Raw genomic sequence first — 21,304 nt, 5'->3', positions numbered from 1 at the left:
GCTGCATACAACAACGTTGCAAAGTCCATAAAATCATTTCATATTCTCGTCTTGAGTTGCTTGTCTCTTTTATATTGTCGATTTGGTGCTGCCCGTTGAAGGGAAAGAATATTGCAGCACACTTATTGTAAGAAGGTAGGGGTCCAGTGGTATCGTTGCCATTATATGAGTGTTCGTAAATGTGCAAGGACACTCTTGGTGGAACTTCATTTTGGCTGCACTTGTCTCAATGACATATACAGTGGAACCCCGGTAACACGACCACCCAAGGGACTAAGCCGAAGTGGTCGTGTTACCGGGGTGGTCGCGTTAGTGAATTTAAGAATGATAAGTAGGTTTTCCCGCCAAAACATCGTCCTGGCAGATATGCTGTGTGTACATTGACATGCATTAATGACTACGCCACCGGGTGATTCGATAATTTTGTGTGTATATTACGAATAAAAAATCATTTTCTTGAGTGTTTTGCGTTTAATTTACAACTTATGTAAATGAGTAAATAAACAGACGAGAGCTAATTAGACCAAACATTACATTAAAACTTGAGCATGCTAATTAGAGCAAGCATGTTATTCACACCATCGGCAGCTGCCCTTCTTGATGTCAAGCTAATCTTCCCGCTAACATTGAGAGAGGTGATGTGAGAAGATGTTGAGAATTCTTCCTGATGTCTTCCTGCTTTAACTTCAGCCAATTTGAACTGGTACTGATTAAATCATCTTTTTAAAAACGTATTTTATCAATATTACGACGTAGTAAGCATTCTTTACTTTGAGTATTGGTACTCTTACTAATCAACATAATTTATTTGTCCTAAAAACTACGTGCGCATGCCTCTTGACATCATTTAATACTAAATGATGAAAACAAACCGTGAGTCGAAAAGAAAGTTTATTCTTCATTTTATTTGCGCTTACATTTGATCAAACTCACTCACACATCATTTATTTTCATATGGATTCCCATGGTCATTGTGTTCGAGGTGCTAACTATCAACACGGATTTGCGAGAAGGTGCCAATTGATACGATGCGGTCATAGTTGATTACGGCAATTAGGCCTCATGGTCGCGTTAGCGGGGTTAATTTGCAGTTTGGGACCGACCAAGCTGGTGGTCGCGGTTTGGGTACCGGGGTGGTCGTGTTAGATGTCCGTATTTCACACCCTATGATATTAAGTGTGTTTTTCCTAACTGGTACAACTACTGAGACGAACAGGTAGAGTCCTGTTCCAAGCAACTTTAAAAGTATCAGCTACCACGCGAAAGTAGGCCCTAACGGTACCTTCCGTGTTTGTGTATTTGCAGATTATCTCGATCCGAGACAACACCATGGGTTCGACACGACAAGATGACGACGCCACGTTTGTCAGGCGGATCCACCACAGTACGCCTGCGCTGTGGTTCTTCCGAGGCTGCTGGATAGCATCATTCCTGATTTACGCGCTGCGCAGAGACTTGGTCCAATATTGGGTGGAACGGTCTTGGGAGTATTTGTATTCCAGCTGGCTTTTCAACTGTGTCTACTTCGAGACATGGTGGACAACGTTAATCTACACGTTCAACCTTGCCTTCGCGAGGTTCTTTGCAGAAGTGAGGTACTTTGATCGTTTCAAGATAAATCCCAGTGCTAAATGCTTGGAGACGGATATCTGGCGAATGCTCTTAGAGGCTGTTGAATACTGCACTCCTCTCATGCTTTTGGACACTTTCATGGTAAAAAAATACAAAGGAGTTGGAATCGATCCGAAAATATGGGCAGAAAAACGACAATCTATAGTCCAGGAATCGCGCGTTCTGCCGCGTGATCCACCTCAGGTCGAGGCTATCGTCTGCCACATTATCCTTGCCGTCCTCATATACGACGCCATCTTTTACGTTATTCATTTCCTGATCCACAGGAATATGTGGCTGTACAAGTGGGTCCATGCAGCTCATCACACTCACGGAGTCCTCAATACAAGGATCACCAATCTTCTGTCCGTCCCCGAACGAATCATTTTGGTCCTCAGCGCAAACGAGGCTTTGAAAACGGTCTCCGCCCATCCACTGACCAGATTTCTGTTTGTACCAGTGTTTGTAGGACTTCTTTGCGAGAATCATTGCGGCTATGATTTCCCCTGGAGTTATGATAAACTTCTACCAAAAGGCGTTGCTGGAGGAGCGTATCTACATTATAAGCATCACATGAACGGTTGCAGACACTACCAACCTTTCCTCACATATCTTGACGAACTCTTCACCGGAGGAAAACCGAAGAAAAAGAAAGCATCTTAATTGCAGTGTTTACGTCCTTTTCCCGCACACCCGATCACCAAAGACAGATCCTACATTACACTTGTTTTTAGTAAGTTCTTGGAGAAATATCAAGAAGAATTCCCAGTCATAGGTAATGCACTGGAATGTAACACTAACGGCAAGAATTGGCTGTTGTTTCGGAAGTCATGGAAGTTGACAAAAAAGTGAACATAACCTTGACAATATCTGTCATTGGTCCGCATATCGCATCTTCACCTCAATGTATTGACCTTGCTAAGTTTACAGACTACGCACGTCTAATATGGGCGGAGGTAACGGAGGCAATACCGCTGGGTGTGCAGTATGGCCTATCGGAGAAGGAACGATATCTTCAGTACTCATGCGTTCGTTTCGTATTTCAAAGAAACACTAAAACGGCATAACAATGCAATAACAACCGTCCTCACTCACTCACTTAATTAACTTTGCAATGTATTGGGTTTCATAATAAGAGTGTGTATTTGTGTAATCAACTTCACAACAGGTACTCATTTATTTGTTTTAACTTTACTTTACTTTAACTTTACTATGGTGTTGTTTCTTTTTTGTTACTAATTCTCGATCAGTAAGAGACATGTACGAATCATCAGGAAGAGTAGCCGCAGATATCATAATCCACTGCGAGAAGTTTGACGCAGACTACTGGGGCGCGGATCCGGGATCATAGGAAAGAGGGGTGAAACCTTTGTGAAAAGGGACTGTTTGTGCTGGCGATGGAAAATGGGGTGGATTTCGGGTGAGGCTGGAACTAAAAATGCGAGTTGTTTATTGTAGCGACTGGTATGGCATGTTAGTACAGGATACCCCCTATCACCTCACACCAACCACGTCCCCCATAGATCTCGTTTTTTCCCGCCATTGTCATTTTAAAACGAACAAAGATGGAAAATGGGGTGGATTTCGGGTGAGGCTGGAACAAGTACAGGTACAAGGCGTCATCGCTTGCGTTCTAAATATTCGACGCCTTGCCTTCGTCACTTGACGCATCTTCATTTTGAGAATTGTGGTTGTGGTCGCTTGAGTCGTTGGGTCTAGCGGCTGACGCTCTGAAAGGAGAATAAAGTAGCAAAAGAAAATAAGACTAATAGGCCCTACCGTAAAACGGGGTTACTTTGCAGTATAAACTGCAAAGTATATACTAGTATATACATCATATAATATACTAGTATATACATCATATAATATACTAGTATATACATCATATAATGATAGAATATAGCATATTGGCTTAGACTGCTGATTGCTCTCGTGTTTCAATGCTTTGCCCATTGGCAATTCTACACCAGTAGTTATATATCGATCTGATCAGATTAAAAACAGTGTAAGAGACAATGGAAGATAGATCTTTTATCAGAACCACAAAACCAGGGAGATGGCGTAACAATCCACCCCGCTCTGGGACCCATTCGTGATCGGTGAACCAACGAATACCATCAACGCCATCGTTTGAGCACCCTGTTTTAAAGTGTACAGCTCGCCAAGAGATGGCAGAAGGTTAGTTTCTCCTTCTAAATGGTATATATCATGAAACCCAAACACGTCAAATATTTCAATGAAGACTGAGGCATGAATAGAACCGCAATGACCAGATGGGCTTGTTTTGGATTTATGTTGGTTTTTCGTCAGACATGCCGCCAACAGGATCACTGAAAGAAGGAAACAACAACAGGACGCAGAACGCTATAACAGAACATACCAGAGAAAGCTTGAGAGCCTAGTGGTTAACACTGCGGGCTACCAAGCAATAGGGCTCGGGCTCGATCACACGGAGAACCCAGGAGTATTCTGGATAAACCGGCTTTCTGGCTCTTCTGATGAACGTAAAACCGAGGTTCCTTGTATCTGGTGTCTTTGCCAGGGCAGGTAAAAGATCCAGGCCTCTCCCTCCTTGGCCGAAAGTCCTGGGTATGATATGAGCAGAACCAGAAAGACCAAAGCCATTTGTTCAGCACATTGTGTGATGAATCGAACTATACATTGCTGCAGATCACTTGTCAAATTCTCAGAAACTGGGGTTTTACAGTCACTATTTATATACCAATTCTTATTCACAACGAATTTACACCCTTGAAATATATTTTTTCATTAAACCATTGAATTCTTTTCACAAAGGTGTTGGCATTTAAAATCGACAGAACTGCTGTGAACAAACAGTGAGAACTGAGTTTGAGGTATAATTGAAAACCATTGGAGAAAATAATTTCCATTACCCAATAAACTTAAAACGACTCCCATTAAATATACGCCCTTAAAATAATCAGGCGACACCTGCGCCGAAGACCACTCCGAACACGTCCGCATATATGATCAGCGGCAGAGCCGGAGTTTGTACCATGCACCACGAAAGCACACCAACGGAGTCTGGACAGGAATTTGGTCGTTGTCAAGTGTCGATTTCATAATTCATACCAACTTTCAGAGTCGTAGGATGCAGTGATTTGAAAGACCATATTCTGATGATCATGTAGACAGGATGGAATTTTAAAGGAAGTAGTCGATTTCCGTTTTATTGCCATCTATTCTGGTTCGCGACAAGTTTTCATCCGATTTTGCGGTACCGGTATCGACGGGTGTGCACCTCGTGTTACGTATATACAGCCTGTATCAAAAACAGTGTTTCTCCGTAACAACCATCAAGTATGTTCTTTATTGGATGCTGCAAAATCAAGGGAGTGGTTCGCTTTTGGATTCGGGTTTGATATCATATAACCGGTAAGTAGGCCTACTAATCACGAATCAAGAAATAGAGGAGAAGCAGGTAAGTTGATTTCATTTAGTATTCTCATGGATTATTAGCATTTACTGAAGTGAAATAGAGTCCCCGTTAGCAATAAAATCAGGGCAAATTTCTGAACATAAAAGTCAATTCTAAACCTAGTTAACCCAGTTGAAGGGATATCCCCAAAGAATGCCACATCATTCACATCAAAGCATGTGAATCACACAGTTCGTCATTTTTTAAACCATAAAACAACAAAGTACACAAAGGTGCACACTAGCATCGTACATAAAAGTTGTAAATAATTCTCTGCGTGGGAAATGATCTGTCGAGGTACACTAGCTGATCAGTAATCCTCGTGGTAACTGTTACTGTTCCTGAAATGACAACACAACATTACAATATCATTGATGATTATCTACAATTCATCAAAGCTGAGTACAGATTATGTCCACACGAGGAGGAAACCTATTTGACATGTTTGAGACTAATCTTTGTGTTAAAATCTAAAAGATTGGACAGAGATGGCATAGAAACAAATGCAAGCCAAACTCATCATGTTCACCGTGTCCCAGGTTTTGGGTCACATTGACTTTAGAATTTGAAGTTAGAAATCAAATTCATTGAAAAAGGCCATCTTCTATTAAAGTCCAAATATATCCACTCAGGAAATCTAACATTTTTAGCTCACCTAGGTGAGCTTGCGTCATCATGTCTGGTCCGTTGTCCGTCTGTCTGTCTGTCGTCCGTTCACAGTCGTCCGTTGTCTGTCGTCTGCCGTCCGTGTCCGTCGTCTGTCGTCCGTCGTCCGTCAACAATGGTGGCACGTTTGCTCACTGTTGAGTCTAGAAAGTTGAAACCTCACAGAGGTCAAACTCTTAAAAGTGCCACATTTGTCTTTAAAAAAAGTTAATTTAACCTCCATGTCTCATTTCATCTACCATTAAATGATTCCCAGGTGAGCACAATGTGAGGACATTTCATTTTAAGGAAACTACTCCATCCTCTGTACATTACTCTGCCTTTTAAAATGACACCATATGCTGCATGTAGATTATGATACCTCCAATTAAATACTAAACACTTCCAGACAGTGTTCAATACAATGTATGTTGTGTTCAGAAGTTGAAACAACTATCGATTCTAGAACATCATTTCTGCCTATGTTGAAAGATTACAAGTCAAGTGCACACTACACTTTGTGCACAATGCTAAACTAAAAAAATGACTGAGAAAAAAAAGTGCTACCTTTGCTTATAGATAGCTTGTTAGCAAAAAAGAACTCACATGCCTTATCAGTCAGCAAGTGACAATTATTGATAGGCCTAACTGATGATTCACAGCCTGAGATTCACAGCCTAATCGTTTGCAACCATACAATTGATATTAACTAAACTTTGCACACCAACACATTTCTTGATTCAGTCGTTCTCTTTCAGGGTGTAAGATCTTGAATAGGCATGGTGTTCTAATGGGCTTTGAAATAAATATTTTCCTCCTGAGGAGGACAAAACTTAATGCTCCCCTTGTCTTCCTACACCTGCCTTTTAACATGTCAGAAATGCTTCTTCTACGGGCACCTAACGTTACCATGGTTACCCAGTCATGTACATATATAGACTATTATGAGCCCCAAATACTGCCAGTGTGAACTGGCGTCTTGCCAAGTGCTGGGGCATTGCCTCCATTAAACTGATGGATTTTTGTGATTCCAGAAAGGTTATCGTCTTTGATCCACAATCTTGCAGCTTTTATTAGATCAATTTTGATCACAGATCATATGGCACATGAAAAGATATAAGCCTCTTTTAGATATAATCTTTTTTTTACAAATAAATTGTCAAGATATTTTTTCTGCTTTGCAAATGAGCAGCGAGTGAAATGCCGGGCCATTAGAAATACTGTAGACCATGTTTCCTCCTGTAAGAAGAGAAGGAGGTTCTTGGAAATCAATGGAAATGGTTTCGATTTTATGTACCTTCGGCTTCACACTGAAAAAGGCATAGCCCTTCTTATATGACCTACGTTCTGAGATATCGAAAGTGAGCTTTTGACCCTGTTTGCTGGTGTAGTCTTATCACTTACAGTTTACCAGTTCATTCATCTGTAATCATCATTAGTAATCATTATACATGTAAGAATTATAGCTTATACATAGATAATTTTGAATACAAAGAACAGTGGACAATCACATTCATGCACGTGGGTTATCAAAAGATGTGGTAAGATTGCCTAATCATGAGCTCTTCTAACTTGGCAGAATCACAGTCTTTTAACAGATTATCAAGCAGGTGTACAGCCTGGTTTGGTGCTGTCAAACCTGCTTATAACCAATGTCTGGCGACTGGTGCTTTTTCTCCTTATATTCAGATTTTGTTATTACAACAGTCAAATAGGAAAAAGCAAAGCACGTTTAGCAGATATTCCTTGCGACCGGGTCCATTATATTTGGGTTTGACTAAGTAGTTAATTTCAATATCACTACTGTTCGGTTAGATACATCCTTGATACATCTACGATATTGGGAGAACGAATCCGTGGTTCTTTAGCATCAATGAATTGCGTGGAAATCGACAACCCACTCAAGCAGTACATGCAACATCTTATGGAGAGGCTGAAATTATAGAATAATGAAAGTTACCACTAAAATCGTGTATCATGAATTGAAAATGGCCTTTATGAATGTGAAAAACCATGATTTTGCAACACTGTTCAAAAATTGCTTACACCGAAAGCACGACTGGTACATAGAGTTAAAAGCAAATGCCTGTCTGCCTGTAACATGGTATTTTTTTTCTCCACAGTTCCAAATTGTTCAAGAATCCATAGAAAATGTTATTTTCCTTGAGGCAGGGGGCTGGCTGGGGTTATTTCAACAATACACAAGATATATTAAGTAACTTAAGAAACTGCATGCCACCTTACAAAAACATCCCAAATATATTCCACCGAGTATTTGACTGCATTCTTGGTTCATTTGTTCCAACCGTTAATTATGAAGCTGAAACACAATTCACCTGGACGGCTGGTATATCTATGGAAACAAGGTAAGGGTTGTTCAAAAATTTGTTTTTCTTTGGATTTCAACTTTTTCAGCTAAGGAGAATTTCAGAAATAAATTTGTTGTCTTTCATAATGAAGAGCGGGGACAACTTGATTGTGACATCTGTCTTACAAACATTTTAGCAACGCGATGCCTCCTCTTTACCTTTGAAGCACCTATGAAGCAGATTGTAAGATTGTAAACTTCGCCATCAATCTGACGTACTCTTGCACCGTGCCTTCTTTACATTGCACAACCATTTGATTATCCGAGCATTTCGTTCCACAATCGATGTCTGCGGGATACCACCGGTACGATCCGGCATTGCTAATCCTTCCTCCTGTTTCTTTGAGCCTCGACTACAACCGCTCCTCCCATCTGGCGAATCAGCAGAGCTCAAACTCTCGAACACCTGTGGTGATAGTTCATCTTTTCGAACGCTTGCTTTAATCATAGGGTCAAGAACTGCTTTCTCTATTCCCATTTCGTTGAAAAACTTCTCCAAATCCGCACTGTTACCAGAAATTTTCTCAAAATCCGAAAAGTCTGAACTAGTCTTAGAGAACCGGTGGCTATCAGATTTCGATCGTTGGACGATCCTCGGTTTGACCACCTGTGCCTCTGCCTCATCTTCGAGATCATGGCTACCAGAATGGTTACCGTGGATACTGTCATCATCCGAAACTGAACATATCCTTTCATCTCGCCAATCTAACCGATTGTCTAAAGTTGTAACATCAACATCCATGGAACAATTATCCAGATATTCTGACGATGGGCACCGGGCACTTAACTGTCTCTCGTCGTTCTCCATTACGATGTCATTGTCATCGCCAGACTTTCTCATATTGTTCATGGTCTGACTGATTATACCCGGTCGTAGGAATGTCGGTTTGTTATATTCGTTGATGCGATTGCTTTTGATGTGGCTTTTGATAGGTTGTTCATTGTCCGTGACCTTGTCAAGGAGTCCAGGAGCGGACATTCTCCGTTCGGCGATGATAAGTCTCTTTTTTCTGAAAAAGATAGATCAGAATATTCCAACCATTCGCAATATGCACGACTATGACATAAATTGGATAGGTATATTTCCAAACATTCGCAGTTTATGCAACAACATAAAATGATCTAGGACATATTGTATTGTCCCTTTTTACTGAATTCTGTAAACGCGCTGTGGTAGGTTGACTCATCTACGGTGTAGTCTTAGTAAAGTTAGATTGCCAAGCAATGCATTATTTCTAAGATGATAGAAGTTCTCTTCGCTTTCACTTCGGAGTTTCAGAATCTTAACAAAAATCCTGCCTATGAGGGCCATTTACATACAGACAGGCTGCAAAATATCTGCAGTATTTTGAGATTCGGTCTCGCCCAGGTGCTGTTTATGACAAAAGTCACCAGTAAATCCGGCCATAATTTGATCTTTCATACCGGTATTAGACTTACTAGATTAGTCGTGGTTGTGCTAGTGTTTTCCTGATGATCATAAAACGTACCTGATTCCAGCAGTATTCTGTGCCCTGGTCGTCCCCCTTAGCTGCTGGTTATGACAGAGTACACTTGCTGATTTCACATAGTTTGGTTTGCTCTCGGCTAGCAGCTCCACTGCACTCTTTCTTCTTGGTCGATGCAAATCTGAAGGGAAAATAGATATTCAGATACAGTTAAGGTAAAATTACGACGTCAGTCATTCGGATACAAATTTAAGAATTACTGCAGGATGATATGCAGAAATTTTGTGAGGAGGTAGTTCATGGCACAGTTTTCTAAGAACCGGGCTGTTTGCCACTCCCAAGGTTTGTTTAATTCAGATGCTCCGAAATGCGTTGAAATTACTGATACTTGTCATATAGATGTGAAAAGGCATCTGATAGCTGACTAGGCGCATTTTGCCTCTTCAAATGGTCGGAGCGGCAGTGCCAGTGGTTGATACATTGAAGCCTCTGCTGTATTGGGGATAGAAAAGTCGTTGAATCTATCGTGATCAGAAAGAATCGTACACGAAATACAAATACAAATACAAATACATTACGCTTTGAATAAAGGGTCAACAAAATAACCCAGATGCATGACATTAAACGATTAACTGTGGAAAGTGGTTCAAATCCTCAGAGACATACACCCATCTAAACGTTTGTGCTTTCATAAGATCAATTTAAGCAATCTTTTTATGTAAACTGAAGTTAGCTAAAATCATTAAGTACATTTTGATAGAACATGAATTCTCCATGGATTCATGGAACAACAAGAAACCACCATGATATTCAGCTCTACAGGCTTAGTTCATCTGGTCTTTAGGACGGGCATGCAAGATCATTGCCCTGCATCACCAAAACTGAGATGAACGTGCAAGTGGGCCAGTTGAAACCTTCTAAAGAACTTTGATCCAGGGTTACTGAGCAAAATATAATTCATAACACGAAAGTAGGCCATAGCAGCAGATTGATGTTATTATCTGATTTGAGTTAATCCCGTATAATAGACTTGGAAGTTATCTACTGTCAGCAACCACTTCCAAATAATATCAGGTAGAGCCAGTTTCCATGGAGACGAGCATAATATCGTGGTGATATGTGGAAGTAAGCCAAGCTCGGGTGGAGACAGTCGGCACCCTAGGCAGTAATATACTAATATACGGTGCGATCAAACGCCATAAGGCTTGTTATCAACAAGTTGTTAAATCTGTTATATATGCCCAAACTCTGACCAGAGGGGCATGAATATTTTGATAAAGACGCCAGCCCAATCAAGACAAATGCAATAGCCCAGGTATGGACTTAATTTGAGATATGCAGTCATTTTCAATCACAGGTGCTGTAGAAAATATCTGAGATCAAACCTTTTAGATAATAATTTATGAGCTTTGAAAATGATTTTGCATCCTGTCTGGGTGAACTCAAATTGCTCCTTAAGCCAAGATATACTCTAAAACAACTTCTGAAGCTATCTGAATACCTGCAAGATGAAACCTACAAAATAGCCTGCAGACAAGTGAAAGTTACATCTGCTAAGTGAATGATATGAAACCCACCTACAACAAATGTGGGCAACATTGCCGCGGGAGATGATAAAGAAAATGAATGACTTCAGCAACATCATTGATGTTTTAAGGTTTCTCCATTTAAAACTCGCAAGCATTGAAGGTAATTCAAAACACTAATTGGTATGATTTCAAGGCATGTGAGCCTACACAAGTAGGCCACCAGATTAGAGATGTTCAGTTTTTTCGCGAATGTGGGAGGAAAATTGGTACTGGTATACAATTACGATATTCAATTGGAGGCGCCCGCTTTATGTTTTTGACCGAAAAAGGAATTTGGCGTATTTGTTCTCCACTGACCCCCCCCCTCTTACACTAAGTGAAGCCTTCTGAAGTGACTTTAAGTTCGATGGCTAAGCCGCTTATGAAGAGCCCAAAGACTGAACATAAATCTCATGGACTAGCCAAGAGTACTATTCGTGAACGGCCTGAACATTTTGCACTTCCAAAGGGATTTTACTTATAATTAATAAATGGAATCTCAGTAGGCCTACGACCAATGGGCCCTGGATGACCTCCCCTCCAGCAGGTAGGCTTAAGCAGGTTAACATCAAAAGATTAAATACATGGAAACAAGAAGATGAACTAGCAACGGCAGCTCTAATCACTAATTTGCACTAGCTCACTTCATAACTCACCCTTGACCAGGTATGTAGGTAAACATCAAAGGTTAAAGACAGCCTCGCAGAGGTAATAAGATCAACTAGCAACACCAACAGCTAACATAGGCCTACTCTTTACCTATTCGTGTTCATTACAGGCTTATTTCCTTGTGCCCCAACATTAGCATTATTTGTAGAATGAATTTCAGATTGCCAACTTGTAACTCAAATTCAACAATTTTCAACTCTTCACCTGGGTAGGCTTTCACTGACATAAAATGAAACATGCCAAGCTTCATCTTGCTTCATCTTGCTGCTTCTTTTCGTTTTTGTGACTGGAGATAAATTCCCCAAACAATTTCCAGTGGGCTTCATGTAAACAACGACAATGGCCTTTAACGACTGGAGGAATTCTGGAGAGTTACCAGAGATACTGCAAGTCTCAAGCTGTTCCTAGACCTCAATGAAAGTTGCTCGGTCACAATATGACTCAGTTATGTTGATCATCTTATGCCAACTGAAAGCATCCACTCATGCCGATTTATCGGCGGTGAATATCAGTCCTAAAGTTTTCTCCTTTGAAGGATGGATACGCACAACGACGGTGGATCGGCATGGCATCCACTTTGCTTGTGAAAACAAAATTGAACGAAAAGAAGTATGGAATGATTGCATTCCCCAAAGGCCCTGTGGCTGTATATCTTTTTTGACCTAAACGTCCTTTTACCATGCATTTTTACATGCCCGGGGAATAGCAACAATATTGTAGCCGCCACCTACCCACATCTGACCCTCTCTCATCTACTGGTATGCTATAGTAGGCTCCATAACAAGTGAACTCAGAATAAGAAATCAGAGAGCGATTGCTCACAACCTGGGTAGGCTCTCCAAAGGGCCGACATCAGATTATTCAGATATAAACACAGACACTGAGGACTAAACATCGCAAAAAAGCAGCAACACACAAACCAGAATGTGTGAATGAAGCCAGCAATGTGAGGCATATTCTAAGGCGCTAGCAGCCACCTATGTCTGGACTCGTCTGCGCTACCAGAGACTAAAATACCGTGACTTATTGGTTGCATGGTACAAAAGATAGGGTTTCCTGCCCAGGAAGTCCACCACCTACCTTCATTAAGGCCTATTATCGAAATGACATATAGACCTTAATATTCCAAGCACCTTATTCAAACATGTCAAATCCAAACACATGTACATCTAGAATCCCGGGTATAGAATATAGATTCAGAGAACTGGGAGCCACAGCTATTAGCTAAGCATCACTGGCAAACGAGTTGCATCTGAACATGTGCCAGCGCTGCACCTGCATTGTGTACACTGGCAGTCAGTCACGTGAGAACGTGAGGCAATCCCGGCATCGAATTTGATACTGTACTAACGATTTCCTCCTTATTTTCATGCCAACACATCTGTCACGCCATCATGCATGTTCGCACGATGTCAATGAGACCAAGCCAACAAAAGTCAAACGATGCCAAATACTATTCATCCACTGGCACACTTCTGCTATAACGTACTCAAGAATACATTCTTGATATAATGAATTAAATGAGAAAATTATAACAATCGGGCAATTTGCTAAATTGATTAATAATACGAAAATCACCATTTACTGTTATTCTGTGAGATAATGATCTATTTATGGGGAATTAAAGATAGAAGCACGATTACTTTTGGCAAAATCCAAATAGTTTTGAGGACAGTTACATGAAAACCAAAACCTCAGCCCAACTTACAGCTCTTAAAATACATGTATGTTATTACTGTTGTCAGTAGAGCTAGCATTTTGATTTCATGCGCCTGTGTTTTGATCAAGAGTAATAAGAGCCTCCCCCCATAACACACAAACACACACACACACAAGTTACCTAATTTCGTAAATTTCAAGATTAGAAGCCGAAAAGGCTACACCAAATCGATTTCGACACACACCATGAACATCTAAAAACAATCTTTAAATCCTGATTATGTGTTTAAATCCTCCAAAGTAACGTTATTCCATCAACCACACGACCATTTGATAATCCTATCCTAAGACAGCTCCAACTCAATATCACACTGAACTGCAAATTCTAGCTAGTTACCACGCTAGCCAACACTATGTATAATAGTCTGGAGTCTGCGTTCTACTATGCTAAATAGCCTCCCACACTGCACTCTGATGGCACACAATGGTACCCGCCGCCAGCCTCTTCGATCTCATCGTCAATACAACACTCGTTCAGCCTCACACCTGTTCTAATTCAATAGGTTTCCATTGTCCTCGGTCTAGACGCACGATATCCACAGAACGTGTAAACGGCTCGTCACCGATAACGCCAATAATATCTATATTTGAATCCAAACGCTATTTCTCGTGTTGTCCCCGTGTGTGTATTAGCTGCGATGAGTCAAAGATCCGACGAAGTCATCGATGGGCGATGGTCTGCTAAATTAAAATCGGGGAATATGACATGGGAATGACAGGCAGCAGACGATGGCAGTCTGGGCATTGAGTCAATATCAGTCGACGACCATCATTGAGTTGATATATTGGGGCTATGTCAAGCATTTCTATTTATTTGCATAGAACTCTTTAGTCAATTGGTCAAGGGTCACACCGAATTTAAGAGGAGCACTTAAAACTGCTGACAAAGTTAATAATGTTTCAGTTAAAAAGCTCGTGTTTTAAAAGAAAATGGCACTATTTGATGAATCCGATAACCATGTCATCCGTTTCCACAAGACCATATCTAAATTTCATTATATTCCTTAATGAAAAGTGTTACCACTTCCTGACAATGCTCTCCTGAAATGCAACCTATATCATCAAGCTGTTTACATCAACAAATTACAGTTCTTTATTCACCGAATGCAATGTCTTGTGGCACCGGTTCTTTAAATATTTCAATCGCATGATCATCCTCGAAAACCAGTTGCATGTCCCGCCCTCGGCCGTATTACAGAAAAGATCGGAACCATGGGAAATTACTCGGAAAAAAACGAACTTTGGAAAATGGTACTACGATTAGTGAAAAGATGGCAGCACCTTGGTGTATAGAAAGGAAGGTGTGTATCGGATACAGAACGTTTCACACTACTATACCTGACGAACATGAAATGTATGAAGCATCCGTGATCATCATACACTTTACTGTATATAATGTTATTCGCAGGGGGACTTTGTGAGGGATAGCTGAATGGCTGAGTGGATCCGAGAGTTACATTTACAATCCAATTGAATATGGCCCTAAATTAGCATGTTCTTACTTTTACAGCCGTTCCAAAATATGAACCTTTCTAAAATGACGCAAAACGACCAGTATAGCTAGTACCAAATTCGAAGCCAGATGTCAGCACCAAGAAGACCCTGGTGCCATACTCCGCGCAGTAATAGTAGTTCGATATCGCATTTTGTCTGTGTGGAGAATGGTCTGCTGCCTTGGCAACCAAAGAATACAAAACCACAGGTGTTTTGAATCACCAGTCGTCGAATCAGACACACCTTTCACGCAATCAGCATAATGTAGGAATGTAGGCCATTAATTATATCCACAGCGAGGCCATAGATATGGAGCCAACGAGAGATCTTTTTGTCACACATTGGAGGGATTAATTGATGCAGATCACCGCCATTTGCTGTTTGCGGGGCGCTGTTTAGTTCCTCATTCCTTCAGCCAGGCCCTTTCTCCCAAAATGCTGTGACCCAAAAGACATAGATTTAGGACAACCGACTTACGAGTTGTTAATCCAAACCTCGACCTTTTACCCCTGCCCGCCTCCAACCCTCTTTCAAACATGCGAAATGAAAGCAAATGTACAAACCTGAGACTTCTTTTGGGAACAGCTGCTGTCTGAAATACTCCGGTCCTTGGTTAATGATTCTGAGTGGCACCGAGTTCTTCGTGATGGAACACAGGCCAGTTGGGGCTATCTGGACTTGCTGGTTCATAGTTGGATGTAATCTGCGAGACTCCTTGGCAGAGTTGACAACCATCTAAGCAGATTTGGACGTCCAAAAGGAAAATCTGAAATAACCGAGACGGTTTACATGATAAAGAACATATAAATCTGAAGAAATTTTGAGAAAGTATAGCATTCGCCATACCAAAATCAATATGAGGGCGAGGGCCAGGTTGTTCAAAGACAAGTTTTGTCCCTAACGCTGCCGTTAAGTTAACTTGGGATTTAAGTCTGAGGGTTTAACTGAAGGAGATAATGCTATGTTTAGTTAACGCCAACGTTAGTGACAAGACCTGTTTTGAACAACCAGGCCCAGACCACGCCCAAGTAATGCAAGTATCAATTCGTGTCTTGTACCCCCCCCCTCCTCAAGGGTACGACACCTTATCACCCTATAACGACATCTTAAGGCTCAAGCATCACCCTTTTTTCACCAATGCTACTTTTTCTTTCGTCAAGACATCACCATCAACAATATATCAGTTATCACCGTCATATAAAGTAACCGAACTAATTTTACTGGGTAAGGCTGTATGTTCGACAAGACATCGACACATTAGCATCCTTATTCTTTCCAGCTTCGCCAAATTTTCACTAAAGGAAAAATAAATACTACTCAAGCATCGGCAAAGATTAGTGGTGATAGTTTAACTACCCTTGAGGAGGGGGGGGGGGGGGGGGGGGGTACAAGAAACGAATTGATACTTGCATAAATGCATACAAACCAGGTGGAACTAGGACCTTCAAACGCACAAGGTAGATCATCTGCATGTAAAGAGATCTGTATCTCAATAGACAACTGTTTCCGCAGAGTCAAAAGACATTATAAAGTGAACTTTGAAAGTGCTTGTATTAGGCATCGATTTACCCCTCACTGGCCAATCTACTGAAAGCAACTGGTCTTGTAGCAGTGAAGCTAAGTAGTGTGGCCTTACAGGGGTGAACTTAGAGAACTGTGGTTTACAGAGGTGACTTTAGAGTGTGGCCAAAGCATGTTTGAAGGCATCCAGGTTGATACGATATTTACCCCTGCAGCACAATCCATCTATCACAAACACAGCATGGAAAATCAATGCAAACCAGACTTCAACAATATTAATGCACAATGCACTTGTTCCGAGTATGTCTATTATATGCAGCTTAACCACTTCACATCCAAGCTAAAAAATATTTGTAAGTTTGTATTTTCAGCAAAATACTCACCATCCCGAACCATGCACGTAGCTATCTCATTTGATAAATTCGGCGATTTAAAAAAAAAGTGAAGCAAAATACAGTTGGGAAATCCGCTGTTCTGTTAGAAACGCACATAGGACTTTAACATACCTTACCAAAAGATCTATACCGTGACAAAAGCCTTCAAGGCAATGCCACACTTTTTTCCGTTTGGATTTTTAAATTCTTCTTGCAAGGCCCAAGGACTAGCAGTTATATGTAAACATCCACGAAATTTTGTCAATTGTAAGCTTTGCTGTACATGTGCTGGTCTATTCATAGATTTTGTATACTTAGGGCTGTGAGTGGTGCTAATTGAAAAACTGGATAGTTGAAATAAATTTATTTTGAACCCTTAACTAATGTCTTAGTCCAAATATTTTTTTCTGCTCAAAATGAAGAAACATCATTAGCCCCCTAATAAATGTTGGCTTTAGAATTTTTTCAGAATTTTGAACTTAGAAATTAACACGCCCAGATCCGAGCCCACCACAGTATTCCCACCTTCAATAAACTATATTCTCGATGACTGGCAGTCAAAAGTTAGCTGAGGCATTTTATATGTTAAGTGAATATAATATAATATTCATGTTTCTGTTCCAAGTGCAGCAAAGATCAATACTGCCCATTTTCATGCCACAAGGAGACACAGTATAGGTTCCCATAATTATATGTACACGGCGAGGTTATAATGTTATTGCAGGTCAGAGTTCCGACAAAAGGCAAGTTCCGTTTGGGAGGTCTGTTAGGCAAATAATGAGGCTTAATTGAAGGTTTCCTGCAAAAATATTAAGAAGTATATCTATATACTAATGGTTTTCGGTATGCCTGATTTGAATCCTACATCTCCCTCCATTAGGAAACCTAGGGTCTCTCACTAAAAGTTCACACAGAATTTGTGAATTTCTTCTTCTTACCTATGGAATGGAAATCATGTGTGGAGTCCATTGATGTAAATAATAGATACACTCAGACTGGTATCTCTCCTAAGGGTACTCGTAATACATTTCATGACCCAGAGCAGAAAAACTGATCCGATCATGATTTGCGCACAAAACCCTGTTTTCCTCTTCACGCTCTAGTTGAAGTGAACGACAACTACACAAACAACTATGAGACTGAGGCTACAAAGGGCTCTGTAATCAAGTTTTTCCTTGATTAAATTGAGGTTAGTGTGCCATATTTTGATATTCAGATGCTGGTATTGCTAAAATGTTCCCAGTAATGACCAATGCCAAGGTGTTTGGGAGTGCCTAAATCTAGACCAATCTCCTACCAGAGGTCATCGTCACATCCATTATCAGCTGTCACGTACATGCATTCGTCATTTCAAAACATGGTCTACTGCGTCAGTCCAGTGATGCAACCGAGTGTATCTTTATTCAGTTTTGGAGGACGGAAACGTTGCTTACCACAGTAGTGGGGCTACTTTGTTGACAAAGGATAGTTGCAAGCCGTGATGTTTCAGGCCCCTTGATTTAATGGCTAGTACACTGAGGCTTTCAACCCTCTTTTGCCGGCTGAGGCCCATCACTTCCGTATACAAGCCAGACGAGAATCTAAGCTCCAAAAACATAGGCCTTACCTGTGACCTCTTAGAAAGGAGGTTAGAGTATGCACAGTCCACTTTTCTTACAATACTGTTCTTGCTTATCGGTGGCTCACATCATGTTGACCCATATTAACGTGAGTGTTTGTCCATCTTAATTCAATTTGTTTGATATGGCATACACGTTCATAAATTATATTATAGTTTCCAAGCATCAAGGCGTACAATGTAGATTGTGGACATCTGTATTGATTTTGTAGAAAACAGTCAGAGTAGAAATATCGATAGAGACAAGGGGTGATATGAATAAAGACTAGCAAATGCTTTTACTTCAATTTTGTACAGAAAGGCCTAGTGTAAATGTACATGGAGATTTAGATAAAAGCATTTGCTAGTCTTTATTCAAATCACCCAAGGTATACAACTATACCGATATAGGCCTACCGGCTGCAAAGTAGCACGAACGGCAAAATCACGAAGTGCATTATTATTAGTAGGCCAATTCGTTCACACCAACTTCTCATCTATCATTAGCTTTAGGCAGGCCTGTCATTGGTCAAGCATCATGCCTACGTTGTGGCAATTGGTGATCTTAGCCAAGAAAGCCAGTCAGATGCTTCGTGCAGCTGCATATTTCATATTGTAACCACGGACAAATCGCAGTGATTCACACTGACGAGGTCCAGGCCTAACCACGCCCTCCCAACTTCCCCATGTAGTGTGAGCCAAGAAGAAGGGCTCCAAAATCAATGTTTAAAACAACAGGCCTAACAAATATCACAGACATTGCATGTAAAAAGGGACGATAGCATATCCATTTGTCATCGCTATATAAAGGTATACAGCATTTACATCATGTACACGCATGCAAAACGAAATCAGCTGTTCAGCACAGAAAACAAGTTCGATCGATACAATTGATTGTACCTACTGTTAGTTGTTATCCTTTGAAAAACTATCGTCTCCAATGTAGCATCTAGAAGCGATTGTATATTACGGTTGCGTTCCGGCAGACTTTATCACATTGGTCCTCTCAACACTAACTGGATCCATGCTTTCTGTTCAGGTTATGCCCTTCAGTCCAAGCACAATAATCAGCTGTTCGAGGAAAAAATTGGTCGAAGATAGCAGTGATCGAAATGCCATCTATCAAAATTTGATGCAACTGATTATAGCAACTGATATGCAAACGCGGGTCAGGTGCGAATTGATACAATTGAGCAAAAACCAGACTCGAGACCAGATTCCAACACAATCGAATCGAATTTATATTTATAGGGAGAAACACGAATCATCCCAATATAAATTAGGAGAGCTGCCATCATTGGATGAGTACAGACAGAGACAGGACAAGTGGAAGTAATGACAATTGAAGAACACCTTTCATTCAAAAAAAATTTAATATGGTTTACACAACAATTATATATTCATAGATCGATTGGGGTCGATTTTATTACAACTGTGCAAAAAGGGACGTCATAAACTTCATTAAACAGTCAAACAGTTGGCTAGCGCTGGGTAGGACAATGCTTCTCCCCTTAGAGCAACCAGTATGGTTACTCTTAGTTCTCCTCAGATGATTGCCAGCATAACTTTTTCAAGTCACCTTTGTCCCGACATACATGTATATGTTCCTTTTAGATCGAAAAACTATCATTCAAAACTGTCCATTGGCACCCAGTTTAGCCATTGCATGAACTCTTGAAATGATATGACCATGTTGTTGTCCTTATCCAAGTCCCTGAAGACCTTATGCAAAAGGTTTGGCTTTCCTCCGGTGCGGAGGAAGACCTGCCTGAACTCACTCCAGTCAAGTGATCCGCTGCCATCCCTGTCGAACTCCTTAAACAGATCAACGGCCTGTTTCACTTTATTGTACCGAGCGGAGTCGCTGACCGTTTTTAGTCTTTCGCCGCTCCGGAGCCAAGCCACAAATTCTTCATAGGAGATTTCGGCGTCTCCATCCGTGTCTAGTAGGAGGAGATATGTCTGGGCCTGTTCGTCAGTGAGGCCGAGGTCGTTGGTGAAGAACCGCAACAATTCGTCAGTTCCTAGGCCTCCGCTGTTGTCGGTGTCATACTTCCTGAAGAGACTTCTGGCGACCACGTCTGGAAGGTTTGGGTTGAAGTAAGACATGTTAGAGTGTCTGAAATGAAAAGGAAAGTTACACAGCTCCTTGCCGATTTTCTCACATGATCGGACATAGTAATATGTCTGGACCATGCCTGGCAGTGTCGTAACTATCCGTATTTAAATGCACGGTGCAATCCAATGTTCCTGACGTCTGAGTGTCAGAACAAACATTAGGGAGGTTTCGCAACCGCCCGGTTAGGCCCTTCGACGACGTTTATCTATTGTTCAGGTAAACTCACACAAAAGATAAACGTCGTCGTAGGGCCTAAACGGGTGGTTGCGAAACCTCACTATTAGCTAAATGTGCAGACGTTAACGAGTATGTCCAGAACCACATACAACGGTCCACACACTCTTAAGAAATGAAGTTTTTTAAACTTACAACCCAGCTTACAGTGACATCAGTCACTCTGGCGAAGCCGGTCGAGGGGCAACCTCTCTCGTAGGAAGTTGAGCATGGTTATTGGCGGAGGAAAGGAGGATTGAAAAAGCTGACCTTTATGCTATACAGAACCCTTGCATGAGAAGGTCCACTGGAGACAGAGTGTTGTTGTCTGCAGGTCTTTTGGCAATTAGCACTGGCTCGTCAATAGGACCTGGTTCAAGCTTAATATTATCAAAGTGCTATTTTAAGTGATTACAGGGTAGTGTATGTGTTTAGTGTGTGTGACGATACGGAAGAACAATTATTGACCGGGACAATAAACAGTTTAATTACTATTATGAAGTGTAATGTGGACAGCTA

At 41.0% G+C, this 21,304-nt stretch overlaps 2 protein-coding genes across 3 annotated transcripts; one reads left to right on the top strand and one right to left on the bottom strand.

Annotated features, from left to right (window-relative positions):
- Positions 1-113: 113 nt before the first annotated feature.
- LOC135487008 (cholesterol 25-hydroxylase-like) lies at positions 114-2,821 on the top strand. Its single transcript, XM_064770255.1, has 2 exons — positions 114-135; positions 1,306-2,821. The coding sequence occupies exon 2, from the start codon at positions 1,330-1,332 to the stop codon at positions 2,272-2,274; it is 945 nt and encodes a 314-aa protein (XP_064626325.1). The 5' UTR covers positions 114-135; positions 1,306-1,329; the 3' UTR covers positions 2,275-2,821.
- Positions 2,822-5,054: 2,233 nt separating this feature from the next.
- Positions 5,055-19,524, bottom strand: LOC135487117 (protein FAM110B-like). 2 transcript variants are annotated; one of them, XM_064770502.1, is made up of 5 exons: positions 19,358-19,524; positions 15,525-15,727; positions 9,554-9,692; positions 8,223-9,073; positions 5,055-7,628 (listed from the first exon to the last, which is right to left on the bottom strand). In XM_064770502.1, the coding sequence occupies exons 2-4, from the start codon at positions 15,694-15,696 to the stop codon at positions 8,269-8,271; spliced, it is 1,116 nt and encodes a 371-aa protein (XP_064626572.1). In that variant the 5' UTR covers positions 15,697-15,727; positions 19,358-19,524; the 3' UTR covers positions 5,055-7,628; positions 8,223-8,268. The 2 variants fall into 2 exon arrangements, with proteins under 2 accessions (XP_064626572.1, XP_064626573.1); XM_064770503.1 differs by lacking the exon at positions 19,358-19,524 and adding an exon at positions 17,795-17,940.
- Positions 19,525-21,304: the final 1,780 nt, after the last annotated feature.

Source organism: Lineus longissimus, chromosome 4 (genome assembly GCF_910592395.1).
Source record: "Lineus longissimus chromosome 4, tnLinLong1.2, whole genome shotgun sequence".
Lineage (NCBI taxonomy): Eukaryota > Metazoa > Nemertea > Pilidiophora > Heteronemertea > Lineidae > Lineus > Lineus longissimus.
This window is presented reverse-complemented; position numbering and strand designations above follow the sequence as displayed.

Bases quoted from the DNA above. Each gene is read 5' to 3' on its own strand.
- LOC135487117 (XM_064770502.1), bottom strand. From the start codon at position 15,696: ATGGTTGTCAACTCTGCCAAGGAGTCTCGCAGATTACATCCAACTATG. The intron at 9,693-15,524 runs GTTTGTACATTT...TTTTCCCTTCAG, and splicing joins GTTCCCAAAAGAAGTCTCAG to ATTTGCATCGACCAAGAAGA. The intron at 9,074-9,553 runs GTACGTTTTATG...TATCTTTTTCAG, and splicing joins CAGAATACTGCTGGAATCAG to AAAAAAGAGACTTATCATCG.
- LOC135487008 (XM_064770255.1), top strand. From the start codon at position 1,330: ATGGGTTCGACACGACAAGATGACGACGCCACGTTTGTCAGGCGGATC.